This window comes from Thamnophis sirtalis, unplaced genomic scaffold, assembly GCF_051295495.1.
Source record: "Thamnophis sirtalis isolate CommonGarterSnake01/CBP01778 unplaced genomic scaffold, rThaSir2_p1.2 scaffold_5, whole genome shotgun sequence".
Lineage (NCBI taxonomy): Eukaryota > Metazoa > Chordata > Lepidosauria > Squamata > Natricidae > Thamnophis > Thamnophis sirtalis.
This window is the reverse complement of record NW_028261385.1, coordinates 68058747-68080018: the sequence shown is the minus strand read 5'-3', so window position 1 is coordinate 68080018 and position 21272 is coordinate 68058747. Positions and strand designations below refer to the sequence as shown.

The 21272-nt window shown below is 43.9% G+C and overlaps 1 protein-coding gene across 1 annotated transcript in view; it reads right to left on the bottom strand.

The window, feature by feature from the left end:
• Nucleotides 1-19531, bottom strand: part of LOC106555020 (guanine nucleotide-binding protein G(q) subunit alpha) — a 95047-nt gene extending 75516 nt beyond the window's left edge. The window contains exon 1 of the mRNA XM_014073785.2: nucleotides 18537-19531. Within this exon, the coding sequence (XP_013929260.1) occupies nucleotides 18537-18672 (136 nt within the window). The 5' untranslated portion in view covers nucleotides 18673-19531. The remainder of the gene's footprint in view (nucleotides 1-18536) is intronic.
• Between the last annotated feature and the right edge of the window lie 1741 nt (nucleotides 19532-21272).

Here is a 21272-nt window from a genome sequence, read left to right as displayed (position 1 = left end):
ACAATAAATCATGCCCTTCATCCACACAGTGACAATGATATGCTTTATTTACCAAGGAGCACAGGTGGGTGTGGAATGTTCCAAGTATACCAGGCAGTTAAAGAAGAAAAAAGGCATTGGAAGAATAACTGAAGAACACTGAAGAAGATTTATGAATACCAGAGAGACCAAATTGGCTCATAATAAGACCAAATGGGGAATAGAAAAGATATATGGCAAAGTACCTTAAAAAATCAAAGAGAAAAACTTGGGAGCAAAGCAGATAACAAGACTTGGCAATAGTTAACAGCAGGAAAGTTGAAGAGAGAAGTAGAGGGGCTAATACTGGCTGCACAATACCAACCCTTAAGAACAAATGGACACAAAGCCAGAATTGAAAAGACAGACGACAAATGCTGAAAAGTTGAAGAAGCAGTGGACCACCTGGTTAGCTGCTGCAAGAAGATCACACAGAGTGATTACAAACAATGTCGTAACAAAGTTGCACTGGAAGATCTTAAAGAAAGAACATTTGCCTGCAAGCAAGAACTGGTGGGATCACAAAATAGATAAAGCAATAGAACATGAAGAAGCAAAGATGCTCTGGGACTTTAGAATTAAAACAGACAAGCAGCTGCCACATAACACCCCAGACTTAATAAGATCAAGTCTGGATAGTGCACATAGCAGTGCCTGGAGACAGCAGAAGAGAAGAGAAAGAACTAAAGAAAAATCACAAAATGCAAAGACCTGCAAATAGAACTAGAACAACTGTAGCAAAAGAAAGCAATGATAGTAATACTGAAGGTGCCTTGGATGCAATTCCAAAACACCTAAAGCACCAGTTCAACACCATCAACCATTAACAAAATCACCATCAATTAATTACAAAAGGTATCTTTATTTGGAACAATTTGCAATGATACCTTTAACATCATCAAGCAACATCTGTCTACCACAAGTCTTTGGGGGACATCAATAAGGGGTAAAATGCCAAATCCAATCTAAACATTTGGCTCAGTGCATGATAGATCACAATAAGCATAAAAATATGATAGGATAATCAATCAAGAAGTTAATGCCTAATAGGAATGGCAGTATACTTCATCTTTAAAAATGTGTGATAAAATAAATTTGGCAATGGCCACAATACAGAAACTAATTTTACAACAAATTATTAATACAATATTATCATATTAATAATTTTTCTACAAACACAACCCCTCTCCTACCAAATAATATATTAATTGTAAAGTCTGTGCAAGGTATACCAGCCTAAACTTCTTTCAAGACATCTAAAAATAAAATAAGGTATTATTTTTTCTTCCTAGAGCCAAGGTGGCGCAGTGGTTAAATGCAGCACTGCAGGCTACTGCTAGATCAGCAGGTCAGCGGTTCAAATCTCACCGGCTCAGGGTTGACTCAGCCTTCCATCCTTCTGAGGTGGGTAAAATGAGGACCCAGATTGTTGGGGGCAATATGCTGACTCTCTGTAAACCGCTTAGAGAGGCCTGAAAGGCCTATGAAGCGGTATATAAGTCTACTGCTATTGCTATATTGCTATTCCTCCTGACCTTATAGGGCCTGGCAGGACTTGAATACAAAAATGCCTTCTTTGCTGAATATACATCAACTTTATGATTTGATTTCAACTGATCTTCAGTTACCTGCTCTGTTGACACCATGTATCATAACATATAATTTCATTAAAGACAAACTTAAATTATATAGAAGTATCAAACAGGTATATTCTTGGTTCATGAAAACTACATTATATACTGACTATTCCCAACTCCCAACCCAGAAATGATTGCATCTTTTCAAGGTTTACTGTTTAATTTAACATTGGCCTCATAGTTTAATGCATGAGTGTCCAATCTTGGCAACTTCAAAACTTATGGACTTCAATTCCCAGAATTCTGGCTGGGGAATTTTGAGTGTTGAAATAACCAAGTGGAGTTGAAGTCCTCAGTGGTGCATACTACAATCAAAAATCTCTCCCTATTATCATCTATATGCTTTCTTGGTACAAATATACAGTAAATTTTTTATTTCTTTTGTGTACACTAACTTATAGAAATTAATACTAACTTTTTTTGTCACTTTGAGTCTCTCTTGACTTCTGATGATGCCTGGACATGTTCCTAGAGAGGTTTTTTGGCAAGAAGTGGTTTGCCACTACTTTCTTCCTAGGCTGAGCAAGATTGACTGGTCCACAGTCACTGAGCTGGCTTTGTGTCAACTAGTTCTAGAAACTAGAACTCATGCTCTTTTAGTTTCTATCCTTCAGCCTTAACCACTACTGCCACTTCAAAACGTTATCTTATTGGCATATTATTACCAGTCATATATGAATGATCTCAGTTGTAGAAATAAACTTCTACAGCCAATGTAGTTTCCAGGCATTCTTTCCAAATGTGATTCTTGCCAGATGTAATTCTCAACACCCATGACCTAATGGGGTATTATGCATTTTGAACTCCAATACAAGGAATCATGCAGTTCTTGTGGATTTTATGTTGTTCTAAATTTAACAAGATTAGGTACATGCAAAATATGGAAGAGTGATGGAAATAAAATGAAACTCAGTCAAACTATTGACTTCTGTACTTAATTATGCAGACAAGAAAAAGGAAAGGAAACAATAAAAAGGTTTAGCTGAGAAACACTAGTCAACACACATTGCCTTGTTACTGACTCAATTTTATCAACACAAAATAGTTTAAGAGGAAATGTTGCTGATGTATAGTACAAATCTAAGGGTTTTTGAATGAACAATGTAATCCTTTACAGTGAATTTGTATCCCAGGAGTACACAGAACCATATTATTTACGGAAAAGTCATTGGAAATAATGGACATAAACTAAGTTATTTATTGACTGTAAAAGTAGGAATGTGATCTGTAGATCCTAATAAGATTCTTAATGAGATTTTTTAATCAACTATTTGTGGAAAATTGATACATCTTTACTGAAATCCTAAGCCCATGGATACATCTTTCAGTCCTACTAGCACATTAAAAAGGGTGTTGGTCCTTACCAGAGATGCCTCTTCTCATAGGGTGGAGGTGGCATCCAGGCTGGATTGACCTTCATCCACTCATTGCGAGGACTGAGCCTGACAGTTAATTGAAACCGCGCCACTGTCACTAGGCAAAGCCCAGTTCCGACGAAGGAAGTCAGACTCGATGCATCATCCCCTCCCAAGATCCAGTCCGTCAAATGCCAATCGTCTGATGCAGGTAAGTACTATATTGAAGTCTAAAACAACAGTCAGCCACAAAAGAAAGGTACATAATAACCAACCGCAATGAGATAAAAAAACCTATAACAAGGAAAAGTTAAACAAAGGAACAAGTCCTGCCCTGGGAGGGACTGGATGCTACCTCTACCCTATGAGAAGAGGCGTCTCAGGTAAGGACCAAAGACCTTTCTCCATAGTGGTGGAGGTAGCATCCAGGCTGGGGCGTACCAAAGCAGTATCCGTCCCTCGGGTGGGCTTATGACTGGTTCTGCTGAGTGCCAGTCCTGTGGACCGACTGAAGCACCCGCTGGCCGAAAGCTGAATCCACAGATGCAAAAACGTCCAACTTATAATTCTTGATGAAGGGGGACGGGTTAGCCCATGTCGCTGCCCTGCAAATCTCCGCCAAGGAAGTCTGGGCCACCCAGGCCGCCGAAGCAGCAGCACTCCTTGTAGAATGTGCAGTCAATCCGCGTGCAAATGGAACAGAGTGGGATTGGTATGCCGTAGCTATATAGGCCCGCAACCACCTGCTTATGGTGGCGGATGAGCCCTTCCTGCCCAGAGATGACAGTTGGAAAGATACGAAAAGTGACTCTGAGGATCGAAAGGGCAGAGTTCTTTTCAAATAGATCTTTAGACCCTAACCATCCTCACGCCAAGGTGTGCCACTTGTGTTCCAAAGGGTGAGCAGGACGGGGGCAGAAGTTGGGTAACACAAGTTCCTGTGCTCAGTGGAAACAGGAGCATACCTTGGGAATGAAGGAGGGATCCAGCCGTAGCACCACCCGGTCTGGATGGAAAACTCACAGGTCTTCTCTGATTGAGAGGGCTTGTAGTTCAGAGATCCTCCTGGCGGAGGTAATGGCCACCAGGAAGGATACCTTCAGAGTCAAGAACCTAAGGGAAGTTTCTCGAAGGGGTTCAAATGGGGCTGAAGTAAGAGCATCCAGGACCCTGGGTAAATCCCACGAAGGCTATGTGCACCGCTGATAGTTTAAGGTTGAAAGCCCCCTTAAGGAAATGACGTGCCGTGGGTTGTTGGGACAGTGAAGGGGAACCCCCACAGGTCAAAATGGATGAGATGGCTGCCAGTTGACGCTGGATGGTGTTAATGGCCAAACCCTTATCTAAACCGTCCTGTAGAAATTCCAGGACATGCGGGATGGTGGCCCTAATGGGGGCAAAGGTCTTACTATCACACCAGGAACAGAAGGACTGCTAGGTGGAATCGTAGATTCATTCAGTGGACGGATGACAGGCGACCTGGATCATCCGGATGACCCTGGAAGAGAAATTGTCCCCCCCTCAGGATGCTCCGCTCAAGCGCCAGGCAGTCAACTGGAACCACTAAGGATCGGGGTGTTCCAGAGACCCCTGGCTGAGGGAGATTCGGTCCCAAGGGATCCTCCGGGGCCTGACCACCGAAAGAGTCCACAAACCAATGCCTGCGCAGCCAGTGGGAGTGACCAGGTTCACCTCCGCCTTTTCTCCCATGATTTTCTGGATGACACGAGGCAGGAGAGGAAGCAGGGGAAAGGCATAGAGGAGGCCCGGAGGCCACCTGCATCTCAGGGTATCCACCCCTTCCGACCGCTGAGCCAGGAACTGAGAGTAGAACTGAGAGAGCTGGGCGTTCTAGGGTGGTGGTGAAGAATCTGCCAAATCTGTTCACAATGTCCCAGAAGATCGATGGGTGCAGATGCCATTCGGCACTGTCCATAACCTCACGGCTGAGCAAGTCTGCCTGGACGTTCGCCACCCCCAAAGTATGCTCTGCGGTGAGAGACAGCAGGTTCCTGAATCTTGAAACATTTATAACGAATAAACTTGTTTAATTTTTTAAGATCAAGGATGGCTCTCCAGCCCCGAGGCCTTGGGGACGACAAAAAGTATAGAATAGAATCCTTGGCCGTGTTGGTCTGCCAGCACCAGCTGGACTGCCAGTATGTCCAAAAAATGTTGAATTGTCTCTTGCATAAGGCGTCATCAAGCCGGGTTGTTAGATAACGGGCAGGCCCTGAAGAGCCTAAGGGAGTTGGAGATAAATTTGAGGGCGAGCCCTGAACAAACAGTAGACCCAAACATCGGAGATGTTTCTATCCCATTGATCAGCGAAAAAAGCCAATCTGCCTCCAATGGGATAACTAGATGCCAGTAAATTAGGTCCGGCAGTAAAAACATCCCCAACCCCTGCGAAAGGGGCGCTCGGAGGTCTTACCCCTTTGGTAGCAGTCTCACTGCCCCCTCTGCCTAGAGGAATATCCTCCCTGCTGCCTATACCCTTGGTTTTCGTAGTCCACCCCCCGAAATGATGAACCATAATCTTGGTTCCAAAAGGACAAACCCCCCCCCCCATCTTGGCCCCGAAAGGAAGACCATCTGGGATAGGGAGTGGTGTGGGAGAACCCATTCTTGGGCACCGTAAGGAGAACCTTCCTCTTTTCCTTGTTCTCGATGAGAAAAGGATCCAATGAGTCTCCAAAGAGAGATTTGCCCTTTAATGGGGCCGAGGCCAAACGACATTTGTGGCACACGTTCGCCTACCATTGGTGAAGCCACAACAGTCTGCGAGATGCCACAAAAGATGCTATTGCTCAGGAGGCAAATCTGGAGGATGAGAGGATAGTATCAGATGTAAACTGAACCACCGCCAACAGTTTGGCAATATCCTGATGAGCACAAAGGTCTGCGATGGGGATATACTATTGCAGGTCCTTCAGCCAGAGAAGACAGGAATGGGTGAAGAATGAGACAGTGGTTGAGGCCAGGACTGCCCATGCTGCTGCCTGGTGGCCAAGCTGCAGAGTGAGATCTGCTTTTTTGTCCTCTGGTTTAAGGACATCTTCTGGAGGGCCTGGCATATTGGCTGAAGTATAGAGGGCAATTACCGGGGCATTGATAGCTGGGATCGACAGGAACTGACCCAAGTCATTGGCCACGTTGAAGAATTTGTTGTCAGAAGCTGATGGAGTCGGACCCGAGGTAAGAGCTTCCCACTGACACTGCACCAGGTTAACGAAGATCTTTGGAGTAGGTAGTTTCTGATGGAGGAGCCTGCTCGGAAAACAGGATGTCTGCGGACACAGTCGCCGGACCGTGTGTGTGTGTGTGTGTGTTGCCGGCTGTGTGCTGCTAGAGGAGGCAGAGATGGAGGCAGTGGGGGGGAGGAAGCTCCCACTTGTTCCTCCACCACCTGGGGAATGCTAGCCTCGGCACTAGTCTCCCTGCTAACGTCTGTTGCTTCAGAGGCTAAGGCGGCCGCCATTTTGGCAGGAGAAAGGGCGCGCAAATACAAAAATGGCACTTTGCGCCTTTTTTCCAACAGTCCGGGTCACTGAAGCAAGTTGTTTCTCTTAACTGCGCGCCGCTCCGCAAGCTGAATTCCCCACTTTTGAAGGCTAGGGTCGCTCCGCGGTAGCTGAAAGACGCTCATGTGACTATCAATCAATCAAAGCTACCGTGGTTTGCCACTCTACTGCAAGCAGGAGCGGCGGAGCATTTCCTGGCGTGATAGAATGTCCAGAGCTCACAGGGGAAGCTGACAGGTCCAGAGTGCAAACGGAGAAGGACTGGTGGCGAAGGCAGGGGCGCGCTGCGGCGGTGGGCTTGAAAGATGCGAACCTCGCAGGCAATTAGCAATTCAAGCCACTCTCACTTTTTGAAGCCGCAAAAGAGCACTTTAAACCACCTTCGGCTGATAACGCCATCCCGCCCTGAAAGGGCTCAAAGACACCGACCCACAAAGGCTCTTTAGCTCTATGAGGAGCTTTAGTCAGTCAGGGTCACTCCTGTACGATGGAATTAATCAAGACGATCTCTGTACTCACAAAGGCAATATCACAACTATTCCTCTCAGCCTAGGAACAAGGCGATGATGCATCCATCCTCATTGAGGGACTGAGTCGGAACTGGGCTTTGCCTAGTGACAGGGGTGTGGTTTCAATTAACTGTCAGGCTCAGTCCTCGCAATGAGTGGATGAAGGACCCAGCTTGGATGCTACCTCCACCACTATGGAGAATACCCTTTTTCTTTTAGTAAGCCTTTAAAAAACAAAAACACTCATTGACAACCTGCATTTTCAGGCGCATATTGTAAAAAACAGAGATTTATGATAAAGCTCCCAGTAACCAACAATTTAATGTGTAAACTATGAACTTGTAAAGCTTTCTTACAAATCTAAAAAAACCTCCTACATTTATTCCTCATATACTGAATATTGCATTAACTTCTTAAATATCAAACATGTAATTATGTAGAAACCTGAACTTTCTGAAATGAGATATGAACAATGTTTTGTTTTGTAGATACTTTTTCTTCAGTTACAAAACCTTAATTTAGCCAAATAGAACCTCTACACCTCTTCTCCAAATTTCTCATTCAGTGCTTGACCCAATTTTAAAAATTACTTTTGTACAACCCTTATCAAACTATCTTTCTGAAATCTGATATAGTTTATAGTACAAAGAAAACTTTTCTACTATAATTCTTTCCAATTTCCAAAATACAGCCAAGTTCCAAATGATTTTCTGATCATCACTTGATTTTGAGTAGGCTAGTTTTAAAATCTCTGTATTATTTTCTAAAACCAATTAATCTTTATCCACAACTAAATATCTATTGCTTCAGCAAATTTCAGCCCATTCTGTATCTACGTTTATACTTTCCCCATCCTGCTCAGACATACATGTAGAATTCTTTTAGATTGTGTTCCAAGTCAGTGGACGATTATTACTTTCTTATTCTTTTGTGTATGGCAGGGTGACTAGATTAGTGAACTAAGAGATTGCTATGGATATAGTGTACTTAAGACTTCAGTAAGGCATTTGATAAAGTAAGTGATAGCCTCCTTGATAAAACTTAAATAACATGGGATGGATTATGTCAGTATCAGATGGATTCACAGTTGGCTGAACATCTGTAGCCAACATATAGTTCTTAATGGGTTTATGTCTATAGCGAGGGAGGTAAGCAGTGGAATATCACAGAAAGATTCTATCTTGGGTTCAATACTCTTCAACATTAAATATTTAAATAAGAGAATGTAAAGGATGCTCCTACAATCTGTAGATTACACAAACCTAGGGAGATTTCTAACATCCTAGAATCTTGGTTCAAGATTCAAGTCTTGATAGACTTGAACACTGAGCTCTATCTAACGTAATGTTCAATGGTAAAAAAAACAATGTACGGTTCTGCACTTAAGGCACGAAAAACCAGACATATAGGTACAAACTTACTAAATGGTACACAACTTAGCAGTAATGCTTGTGAAAACATTACGGAAGTCTTGGTGGACTTGAACCAGAAATATGCTGAACTGGGAAAAGAGGCAATATAGTTTAATGCTGTATCAATAGAAATATATGGCCCAGCGAAGTGCAAGTATTGCATTATGTTACATAGGTCAGATCACACCTAGAATAATGTTCCCAGTTCTCACTGCCCCATTACAAAAAAGACATTGAGAAAGTGGTTAATAATTGGGAGAGGAGAGCAACAAGAATGGCAAGAGGCTTGGAGGCTCAATCCTACAAAAAGAAGAACCTAAGAACAGACAGCTAAAGGGAGAAAGGATAGCAGCCTTCCAATACAGGGAGATGTGTCACAGGGAAGGAGTAGATTTATTCTCCAGTGTACCTAAGATTAAGGTAAGAACCAGATGCTAGAATACGGACAGAGAGAGATTGAAAATTAAAATTAGGAGGAATTTCCTGACTATGGGAGTTATTGAGCATTGAAATAGCTTGCTTTCTGAAGTTGTAGGAGAGTGATACAACACAAGGATTCATGCATTGGGCAGGAGGTGGATTAGATGACCTTCAAAGTCCTTTCCAATTCTATGATGCTATGAACTGTTGACTAAGGCCAAATTCATATGCGAGAAACAGCACAGAAAAAGAGCTAGATGTAGCACATACGAGGGAAGCAAAATATTTGGCAGGACGGGCAGAGTTTGAGATACTGTGTTTCCCCGAAAATAAGACTGGATCACCCAACATGGGCAAATGCATAATGAAAAACTAAACAGCAGCAGTGAAAATATCAGAAGATAGGTTTCAGTGAAGGGAAATAGTTTGAAGGACAACATTATTGTCTGTGACTGTTTAATGGGGGTAGAAGCGAGTAAGGGACAGCTTTAGAGAAAAACAGGAGATGGGATCCAAGGAGTTTCGGTAATAGGAAGAGATAATGAATAGGAATAACTGAGAGGGTGGGGTCGAATGTGTGCTGTAATGTTTGAAATAGGCATCTTACTGTAAGGAGTTTTAAGCAATCAGGTGAATCATATTGCCTCTTTGGAAACCTCACATTGGCTGGGAGAAGTCATAGAAAACTAAATTGACATAACTCTATCAAGAAAAAATAAATTAATAAACAATAATGCTATAGAATGTGCATAGCCATTTTACATTTTTCACTATGGCATTTTTTAAGATGCCTTTTAAGATAATGCAACATAACGGTGCATTATACTGAAATGAATCAAATGTAGGATAAGGAATAGCAGAAGCTGGGGGTGAAGGGACAAGATGGAGCAGCCTAGTATCCCTGTGTGATCACAATTTCAATCCAAAGGGGGGTTGCTGCCGGTTCAGCCATACTGGTAGTGGAATTCAAGCCTAGGTCACAGAACTGGCAGCAACCCAGGCCTGCCACGTCCCCGAACCAGTTTCCTCGTCACTGCTGGGCCACTGCTATTTTGTTTTTTAGTGACTGCGCATGTGCAGTTCACTGTAAATTGTTCTGCTCATGTGCGAAGCATGCACAGAGTGCATGCGGGTTGTGAACTGGTAGTAAAACCAGCAGCAACCCATCCATGCTCCAATTTCCCTTTGAAGTGTAACTCAGACCATTTTAAAGAAGAAAATACTAAGACTATTGTAATATCATCTGATCACTAGATTCCAGTATCCCTCCCCCCGCCGGAGTTCTTTGGAACAAGAAAGAGGATAGAATAATATCTTGTCCCTTCCTGGCCTGATGGAACTGATTCTATGGCCCTGATTTCCCTGAGATGAAGGATCTCCTTTTCCATGAGAGCCTTCTTGACTGGGGAGGTGGGGGGTCAGGCATCGGATGAAATGTCGAGGAAGAGTGGATATGAATTCTAATGTCAGACCTATGCGGATCATTTGAAGGACCTACTGGTCTGAGGTGATCTGCTCCCATTGGGCGTGGAACAGCTGTAGACGCCCTCCTATGGGAGCCATCCGCTGATGTTTATTTATATCATCTGAAGGGTCTGGAAACGGACCCTCCACGATAGGAACATTTGGAGAAGGACTGCTGGCGGCCTCTGTCACGAAAGGGCTGACGGTCATGAAACCTATCCGTGTCCTGGTTAAAGGAACGTTGGAAGGAACCAGAGGTAGAAAGCTGTTCCGTGTTCCGAAAGGGTTGCCTCCTGTAGGACTGGAGCTCCTTGCAATATGACTTCTTATTGACCGAAGGCATGACCTTCTTTTTGTCCTTATTTTCAATGAAGACGGGATCAAAGGCCTTCCCAAACAACTTGCCGCCCTTGAAGGGGGCAGAAGCGAGCTTCCACTTGGAGCGCATAGCCAATGTCTGAGTCATAAAAGGCATCGAGTGGAGATATTAGAAGCTAGGGATCAGGGTGCAAATTTGGCAGCGTTTAAGGTGGCGTCAGCAGTGTACTCTGTGGCTGTAATGATCTTGTTAACATCCTGCCTCAATTTGGTATTCCCAGCTCGAAGCTTAGCAAGAAGCTGCCTTAACCATAGTAGTGCTACCATGGACAGGAAGGACACAGAAGCGGAAGTTTTAATGGCCCAAGCTGCCGCTTGATGAGTTTTATGGCAGGCATTTTTGGCTCTCTTGTCCTCTGCCTTGAGCCTCTTTAATAGCTTGGGGGGGAACACTGAGGAGGAAGTGAGTGCCGCCACTGGTGCATCCACGGGAAGCAGTTTCAGCAGGTCCTCCAGACTCGCATCCACTGTGTACAGCTTCTTATTATTACCACTGGGAGTAGCAAGGGTACCAGGCTGTGCCCATTGCTTTTGCACTACATTTAGAAATAATTTTGGAACTGGCACAATTTCCTGTGTTGGTTCTGGCTCCTCAAAGAGTCCCTCACTGAGGTCCTCGTGAGCGGGAACAACCGGAGCAGGGGTGCTGGTATCCAAATGGGTCAAGGCTTTAGCCTTGTTCAAAATAGTCTTGAAATGAGCGTGCTTGAACAAGCCAGAAAAGGCAGGTTTGTCTGAAACAGCAGCCTCATCCCTGGAGAATTCGGGCTCAGGGCCCAGACTAATGTCCTCCTCCCAGTCCGAATCCTCACTAGCCAGAGAGGAGTATGGAGACTGAGGTTGCTTGGCCTGAGAAACCTGCTGAGCAGGCTCTAGACCTGGGGGTGGCTGGGTTTTACGCGGGCGCTTGGCGTGCTGCAGCATTCTGGCTTCTATCCCGAGAGATGGCCCTGGCAATGACATCTTGCATCTCTATGGATAGGTCTGGTCCTGATCCTCCAGAGGGCGTCCCCTAGATGGGAGCTGAATAGCCAGTTGCTGGGGTGCAAAGGGACCCACCGGGACCGACTCTTTCTCAGGGTCGGAGGGGCATGCAAATAGATCAGCTTGATCGGCCATTGAGGGCCCTGGTGAGCCCGCCATGGCCATGGAAGCCGCAGAAGAAAATTCCTGGCCATCATCTCACTTTCAGACATTACATTCCCTTGTCTAGTTTGGACCTCAGGTGGATGAACCCCAGGGGAAACCGGCTTGGAAGACTGGGCTGTTGTTTTTGGGCCTTGGAGAATTGTTTTTCCAAGGCCTTCTGGCATCTCAGAGCGTCTCTATCTAGGCTTGAACCCTGCTTGGTCCCCTGCCTGGAATAGGGCTTGCTTGCTCTAATTGCCTCTCTGGCTGCCTTGCCAGCTTGTCTGGTACAGGCCCTGCTGGTGGATGGGCCCGGCTGTGGTTTCTCAGGGGCCTGTTCTGCCACGGCTGGGTGTGGGGTGCAAGGGCTAAATTTAGGACTTCCCCCCACTCACCACCTTACAGTTGGGAAGGTGCCTTAGCGCTCTAGCGAAGAGACACTGAAGGCAAGGCTCAGCAGTCCTTGATGGCAATGAGCAAATCAGTGCAAGCTCTGAAGCTCCCAGCATCCACGCAGGTCAAATGCTGTGGAGTGCGACCTCGTAGGGCCACAAGCCTCCTCTGCCGCCCACTGCAGAGTTGCATTGGTTAATGAAGACAAAACCCGCCAGAATGACCAGTCAGGAAGGCTCCTGGCGGCGACCTGCAAAAGACAGGCAATCAGGCAGCTGCGGCAATTTTTGTGGCAAAAACTAGGTCAAACAAAATGGCGGCCGTCACTTTTGTCCTTCTCAAAATTGCCACGCAACATGCGGCCCCCTTAAAATGGCCTCCCGCACTCATTGGAGAGCCCCGAGGTTCCGCGCAAACTGCCAGCTCCCTTAGAAACGCAGTCCGAAGCAGCAAAGGTCTCAGCGGGGGGAAAGATAGCAGCGGGATTGCTGCGATCGCGCTGGTGTCGGCACTCTGACCCATGCGCCTCCACCAACAGCTGCCTGCAGCCTCACGGCGCCCGAGCGAGCCCAGGACACCGGAGAGGCTGAAAGTGGTGAGTTCCAGGGAATTAAGGGGGAAACAACTCACCAAACCTGCTCACAACAATCAAAGTAGAAGGAAAGGAAAAAAGGGAAACAACCATTTATTACTTACTTAATAAATGTAGTGCTTTATTTAACAATTGTGGCAACAAAAATCATAAAATGGGGCAAAATTCATTTAATGATTGTCTCACTTAGCAATAAAAATTTTGGTTCAATTGTAGTTCTATGTTGAGAAGTATTTACAAAAATTGAGACTCTCAGAGCATGGTTTTATGGATCATTCATGCAGACAGGGCCAATTTGTTTCTTTTCTTAATAAAGGGGAAGAGTTCTGTATTTCTCCAGTTCCTGCAATTAGTTATGCCATAAACTTTTGCCATTTTCCAAATAAATTTCAATAATTCAATGCACCTACAAGCAGCTCAGGATTATGCCTAATTGAAAAAAAATCACCAAACACAAAATTGGAATAGCAGCAACAAATACATTAGTTGCAGAACACCTGTCTCCTTTGCTGAACAAGATGGTGTAGCCTTTTGTATTAGCAAGGAATTTTAGAAATTATAGTCTATATATTTGGGGCCCAAAAGGTTGGAAAAGAACTGTTTTACAGACAGAGCTTTTGAAATGAGCCATTAGCTGTGGTTTCTGAAGGCTGGCTCATTATTCTATTTAAACTATTTTCATTTCTCCCCTATTTGTTATTTTATTTTATCTCGTATTTGTAAGCCGCCCGGAGTCCTACGGGATTGGGCGGCATATAAACTTATTAAATTACGAATTATGAATTAATTATTCTATTATTTGGGAAAGTGTCAAGGTGGAATTATGAAGTCAATAATGAAGGACAAATGTCTTTCTACTTGTAAACCAAAAGTTATGGAACTGGAAGATGTAGATATCTCCTAAATTGACAATATGAATTACCAAAAAGAATGGAGTCAATAAATCAAAGAATTTCGAAGAGAAGTCTTTTTTATTTTCATCAATACAAAAAGTATCCTGAATGTGTCCAATAATCCAATGGCAAAAGCCTATGTTAATATAGCGTACAATGTTTTTTTTTCTGATTGGAATACTGGTAAAGGATTTCTGTAACATGAGTCTAACTATATATTAACAACAGCACTTAGATTTATATACCTCTTCATAGTGTTTTACAGCACTGGGTAGTTTACAGTGTCAGCATATTTTCCCCAACAATCTGGGATCTCATTTTACCAACCTCAGAAGGACAAAAGGTTGACTCAACCTTGAGTCAGTCAGGATCTAACTCCTGGCTGTGGGCAGAATTAGCGTGCAATACTGCATTTTAACCACTGCACCCCCATGGCTTTGAACTGACATGTTTCATCCAGAAATGTTACAACCAGAAATGTAAACAAATTAAACAAGCTATTCACTTCTTTGTTTGTAGGGCCTAATGTTTTGCACAATGAAATACTGGATATCCTACAAAATTGGGTTTGATGGCAGCTGTCTGAAACTTAATTTTAACTTTTAAAACCCTTGAAGTTAGGACTTGACTATCCAAGAATCTGTTGCTTTCTTCTTCAAATATTATTGTTTTTACAGTATCTCATCTGATTTTTTAAAAATTCCTAAAAGGTTTTCCTAAAGTCACAAATACTCACTGAACCCATTTGTTCACACATGTAAGAAAAGCTTTTTTCTTATGTTGTTCTCCAAGTACAAAATGTACTTCATCCAGGTATCTCTTGGCGGTAAGACATGCCACTAATGTTCCCTTTTAAATAATATTTAAATTCTACTGTTCTACTTTGAAAGTTTTATTTCAAATTATTTATGCAATGGTTTGGTGTTTTTAGCAAAAAGATGTTCCAAAATATTAATAAATTAACTATTCAGATTATAGGATTTATATAATGCATTTTAAGTGGGACCCTAATGGTGCTTTTCACATTAAAGATCTATACCAGTTCAGCTTCAACAAAGATCTATTACTGTACAAGCTGCTCTCAAACCATCATTCTTGGATTCTTAATATTTTAGTTGAGAGTCTGCAGATGGCTGTGATCTCTGAAACATTACCCACATTTTTCTATTGATTTTGTCCTGAATTTCAAGATGACTTTTCTTATGTTTTTGTATACTGAAGATTGTATACTGGAACTCTAGTTGGTTTAATAAATGCTAAAGGCCATTACCCTTATCATGGATTGCTATTAAAAAAAAGAATAAAAAACACTAAGTTCAACAGCCTTTACTTTCAATGATCAGATGCTTTCAAGAAACTGGGTACGTATTTCAAATTATGGTTCCATGTATATAAAAGCTGTTGGGTGCAGCACCACCTGACTTTGGATGATCTAAAAAAATGTAAAGCAGACTCTGTTTGCATTCAGAGATATGAGACTACCAGGAAATCCCAGGGCTATAAGCTAATCTTGGGAGTAAAAATAATTCAAGATGACAATACAGTACAACATTAACTTCCATACTATTGCCAAGGGAAAAAACATGGATGTGTTCACATAACACCATGAGTAGAACCTGACTAAATAAAATCATTATTTTTTAAACAATGAAGAGTATTGTAGACTCAATAAAATGGCTTTCCTTTCTTTTTATGATCTATGTTCCTTCTGAATGTGGATCAGGATATAAATAGATAAAGTATTTTTTAAGTGTTGTTTCAACTCCCTACTTTACTTTGTAGTTCTGCTATTGTTTGGTAGCTTCCCATCCAATTAATGGACTAGGTTTGATCCTGCTTAGCTTGTTAAGACTGCCCAGGGTAAGTTAGGTGCTGCCATTTAGCTTCAGTAAGTCTTAAGAGAAAATAAAGGTTGGAAACAAATGATAAATAAATATTCCTTTATTAAATGATGACTGGCATATAGGTCTTCTGCTAAACAGAATCCATGTCAAATGCAGCAGATAAATAACATTGAGGAAAGGGTAATTTTTGGCTTACTCTCCAATCCTAAAATATCTACAGTACTTGGAGTTGAGGGAAGCATTTTTTAATTTCTGCAAAGTTGTTCTCAGATTAACATGTCTGACACACACAGACTAAAAACAGAGTGAATATTGTATGTTGTGTTTTAAATCCAGCAGGCCCAAATATTTTCAGATGTTTGAAGAAACCCTTAAGAAAAAAAAATTAAATTTTCTGTTCCTCACAAAAAAATCTTAACAGATTTCTGAAAGGAGCCTATTTTTTAAAGGAGCCTATTATAGTTCTAAATTTACTTGCAACTTATTGAATGTCAACTCCATTTGTGTAACTACCAGTTTGCTGACAATAGTCTTAATCTACCAACCTTTGCAAAGCTTAATTGGAAAGCTCTGTACACATATAATTGAAACGTTCATAGGAAAGTTGGTGGGTTTAACAGTGGATTTGTTAGTTTTTAGAGGGGGGGAACCCAAGAAAACTGTAATATACTATAAGAAATTGGCTGCATGGACCTGTTTTAAGACTCATTCCTATTTCCCCCCCTAAAGAGTGGCAAGTGATATATTTCTAAATGAGGCGCACTATTATAGAGTCAAGATTTTAAATAGCATAGCAATATGGATATTATTCTAAAGAACAAAACTCCTTATGTTAACAATGAAAACAAAAAATCTACTATTTATATATCAAATCACCTGAGTTTATTAATAATAAAAAACAGATACTCCGAGACATCTGATTGTGTTACAAGACATCCTTGACATACATATGGTATGGGTTAATTCCTCAGCTATGGGTAAACATTAATACTCATAAGGAAGATAATAAGTTTCCAAATGGACTTTCCACATATCTCCCTTTTCTCCAATCTGAAATTGTACCTAAAGGCTATATTTTTAATAAATCTGCAACCAAGGAACAAATATCTGATAATGTTGATCTGCATTCCTGAACTTGGCATCCTCCAGACATGTTGGGATTGTAATGTCCAAAATCCGCAGATACCCAACAAATTTTGAGAGTTGTAGTGTCATCACTGAGAAGGCTGGCGTGGACTGGTAAAGAGTAGAGCAGTAACTTGCCCCAAATGTGTTATATTCTACCTGGATCTTCTTGTGACAATACAATGAAAGGTTCAACTTCTTTATTTCAAGTCTGCTTACTCTTGACCAGACTGAGTCAATGGAACCCAAAGAGCAAAGGTTCTTTTCTTTGCACTATTATATTCTTTTTCTACCCATAACAATGTGAACTACAGAGCAGAACTTACATAAGAAAAGACATTTATGTTGCTGAGCAGCCCTGAATGCACAGTTTGTTTTCTCAGCTACCCACCATTTTTCATTTTTCTTAATGGAAAAGTCCCTTAGACTGAAGAATGATTTCTGGGTACAAAACAGAGGCAAGCTTCAATAAAGCCACAAGCTCTTTGTGAGGTTCACACATGGCAGTCAGTTTTATAACACCACGCCTTCCAAGCAAACAGTGCTGCAGACATTTTTTCCCCAAGCCATTATTCCTAGTCACAGCCTCCCCCTTTGAATTAATTACAATGCCACAGCAGGACATACATACCCTCACCAACTGGACAATGTATCTATCTCCCATGTGTCTTTAAGGTGGCTTGAACCCCCAAATGCCAACAGCTCCACTAGTTCCTATTCTCACACCTCTCTAGCTGGCCAATTATAGGTGTCCCTGATCTAAAGTCTTCATCTTTCTGAACAGGTAAAAGATTTCCAGATTCTAGCAGAAGACTGGATCCAGACCCTTGCTTGCCTTCTACCTAATCTGCGTTCAGATCCTGCTGCCTTTCAAGAAAAGCCACAGTTCCAGGGCAGAGGAAGGAAGGACTCCAGGCTTCCTGAGGCGGGAGCACATACTCAGAATCCTGCAGTCTGAAATCCTGTCCCCATCAATCCTAGAAGGCAGCTCCTTCGTTCCAGCTCTTTATTTCGGGTCAGGCTTGCCAAAGGCGGATTGGGGGTTGTTTTTTCCCCTCCTCCTTGCTCTCTTCGCATTCCCACAACAGGCGTTTGCCGCCCATCTCTGCCCGAAGCTCGGCATCTTGCTCTACTTCTCCTCTCTCCCTTTTCACCCAACCTCGCCTTTTTCTCTCCATTTTCGGGAAGGCGTCCACTCCACACGAAACCACCCACAGCAAGCACAAGCAGCCATTCGACTCGCTGCAGACACGCTGCTTGCTCAGAAAGGCAGGAGGAGACGGCGGGCAAACGCCAGGAGAGGTAAAGGGCCGAGGCGGCTAAGGCAAGGCATCCCCGCATCTACACACCTCGCTCCTACGCCCCGGATAACGCATCTTGTTATGGATGGAGATGGCACAATCCCGTTTCAAAATTAAATAAATAAAAATAAATAAAAAAATCAAAGAAACGGGAAGGGGTTGCAATTCTCCCCTTACGGTCCCTCCTCAGCCTGCCGTTTGAATACACCTTTCAAGCCAACAGACCCAAGTTCTGATTTTCTACAGCAGCAGCTGGCTTGGCTACAGCCACGATGTGCACAACTGTACGGGAATAAATCCAAATACCATTCGGCCACTATCCTTGGGGGCGCTCTCGTGTGCACACATATACACACGCATCAGCACACCCAGGATCACCCCTTTCTTCTAGGGCTATAGGTAGACCTCCTCCGGCGCATTTATGCCATCCTCCTCTTTCATTTGGGACGAAGGAAGATTGGCACGGGAGGGGGAGTAGGAAGGGGAAGGAGGGGGAAAGCAGCTGCCCAAAATGGGGTGACGACGACGCCGGCTAAATCTTACCCAACAGCAGCAGCTTGAGTTCTCGGCGGGCGTCCCGCTTGTCTCGGCGGAGCTGCCTCTCGATCTCATCGTTGATCCTCCTGGCTTCCTTGGCTTCCTCGCTCAGGCAGCACGCCATGATGGACTCCAGAGTCATTCTTCCGAGCTGGTTCAGGCGCAGCCCCCACCCCCACCCCCCGAAAAACACGCAGACCCCCGAGCCACAAAGCCGCGAGCGCCAGAAAGCCCTCCCGCTCCTCAGTCGGAGCGCCCCTCCCGTCGGCAGGCGCGGGCAAAAGGCAAGGCGAGCCCCGGGGAGAACCCTAGCTGCTAATACGTGGAGACGCCCGGGCACCTCCGCCCCGGGCAGGTATCCCCCACCTACAATCCCCCAGTAAGCCTGCCTTCGGAAACCCTCGCCGCTTCCGAGTCCTCCTCTCCCTTCAATCCTGCGCCAAACCGCGGAGAAACATCCGCCCAGGCAAAAGCAGCAGCAGAAGCAGCAAGCGCGCTGCCCGGCAGAAAGCAAAAGCGCCCTGCTTGCAAACAACCCCGCTTTCCAACCCCTCCCTCTATTCCTGCGCTGCCGCCGCCTCCTCCTCTCGGCTTCCTCTCCCGACCCTCTGGCAAACCGCGCGGCTCTTCCCTTCTCCGCCTGGAAGCCTTTAACGGCTGCGCCCGAAGCCGCCCTCCGCTCCGAGCCCGTCCATTTCCTTCGATTTCTCCCCGCTCCCCCCCCCCCTCCCGCTGCCTTTTCCCGAAGGCGGCGGCTCCCGAGCGTCTCGCGCAGGAGACACGGCTTCTGTCCTGACCCTGCGAAACCCTCCGGACTGCTTCTTGGAAAGTCAACTTCCCTCGCTAGGGAGCCTGAGGGCGAAGAGATAGGGAGGGGGAGAGATGGCTGCGCTTGCTTGTCTTCGAAGGCGGCGGCGGCGGCAGCGACAGCCAGGGAGGGCCAGCTCTTCCTTTCTCGGTTCCGCCTTTCCTTTGGTGTAAGAAACGGGGGTGGGTACCGCGGGAGGCGGGGTGGGAGGCAGAGACTGGTGCATATACAGTGCAGCCAGATGGATTTCAGTAGCTCAGCTCTCCGGGCGTGGTAAGGCAGGAATATGGCGGATCTTTTCTCTTGCTTTCTGTTCTGCGCGCACCCCCCTCCCCCCGAAATGAAATCCCAGGGAAGTGGAAGCTTCACACCCCCCTCTTCGCACTGCAGCGCCCGCAGTCACAGAGGGAGGACCGAGCCCTTTCTCCCCACCCCCGCGAGGGGCTGCAAGTAATGCATTGCTATGGGCGTCGCTATTATTCTCTAGGGCAGGGGGCTGCCGCTTGAGGAAACTCAAAACCTTTGAATTTTATAGTTTTAAATCTCGCCTCCCCTTCTTCAGCTCTGTATTCCTTCTTCTGCCCTTTCCACGATATTGTGTGTATGGCGAACCTTCGCTTTCTCTTATTTTTAAAAGAATCCGGGACGTTGTTGGGAGAAAGCAGGCTTAATGGATCAGGTGAAGCGGAGATGAATTGCGTGGGGATAAATCCGGTTCTTCAGAAATATGTCTGTGGTTAGAGGAGCGTCACCAAGGGAATTGCCTATTATTTTTATATTTGTTAGATTTATATCCTACCTTTCCTGCTCCAGGCAGTATGACTAGCACTCCTATGAGATTTTCTGACAACAACCCTGTGAGATAGGTTGGTTGGGAAACTGACCCAAGATTACCTGGTCTGAGCACAGCTTTTTTCTCAATGTTGGGAATAATAGTAATTGAACTGCATTGGTTCATTATTTATTATATTTCCGGTGAGTAAAATAGACTTTATGATGTTTAAATCACTCCACTTACCAGATGGTGAAAGTTTAAACCAGACCATTTCCATATCTGTTTTCTATGGTGACTGTAGCTGAGGACCAAAGTTGTAGCTAAGGCCTACCCTATATGCAGTTAAGATTGCCAAACATAAATCACTACTGAGTGGACCTAATCTGCTTTACCTTTTTCTCTTGGAAACTAGAATCCTTCAAATAACTGAATGAAGATAATCAGAGTATACAAATGCTTACTTGAAGATTATGTCTCCAGAAAGAGTTGTAGCTGTTTTGCTCTCCAAAATCTTGGTCTGCAAAAATTAGAGACATTAGAATAATCTTAACACCCTCACCATTGTCAACACTTAATGTTGTTACAGTATAGGCACAGCAATCAAAAATTTGACACCCTTATGCGAGAAAGTGATTCTCACACAGCCAATTTTTGCAAGTGAATTACACCACTATTTTCATGTGACGATCCAGTACAGATGGGACCATGAAATTGCAAGGAGTTGAGCTCAACAGGATATTTTACCTTCACGTCTTACGTAGCTTTCCAGATATTATATAATTATAATGAGCAAATTGGACTCTGTTAATTAACAATTTCATAACTATTTGGTTTAGAGGTAAGATAAGCATGCGAGGAACATGTATTTACAAAATATATAAAATGGGACATGCATGATTTTTTTATTTTGTACCTATAAGAAATTGATCAAGCTTCCCTTGATTTGTACTGTTGCTGGGCAACATCAGTGTAGAGCTGCCACTTTAGGTCTGTTCTCTAAGTGACCTGCTACTATTCTTAGACTCTAGAGTTAGTCCATAGTTTATATCTTTTTTTTTGGTAAGAAAAAAAACTGTCCAACACCAATATATATTTTGAAAGAGCAAGATTAAAGGAACACTTGCATAATTTCAGGGTGACATTACAACCTGAATCTATA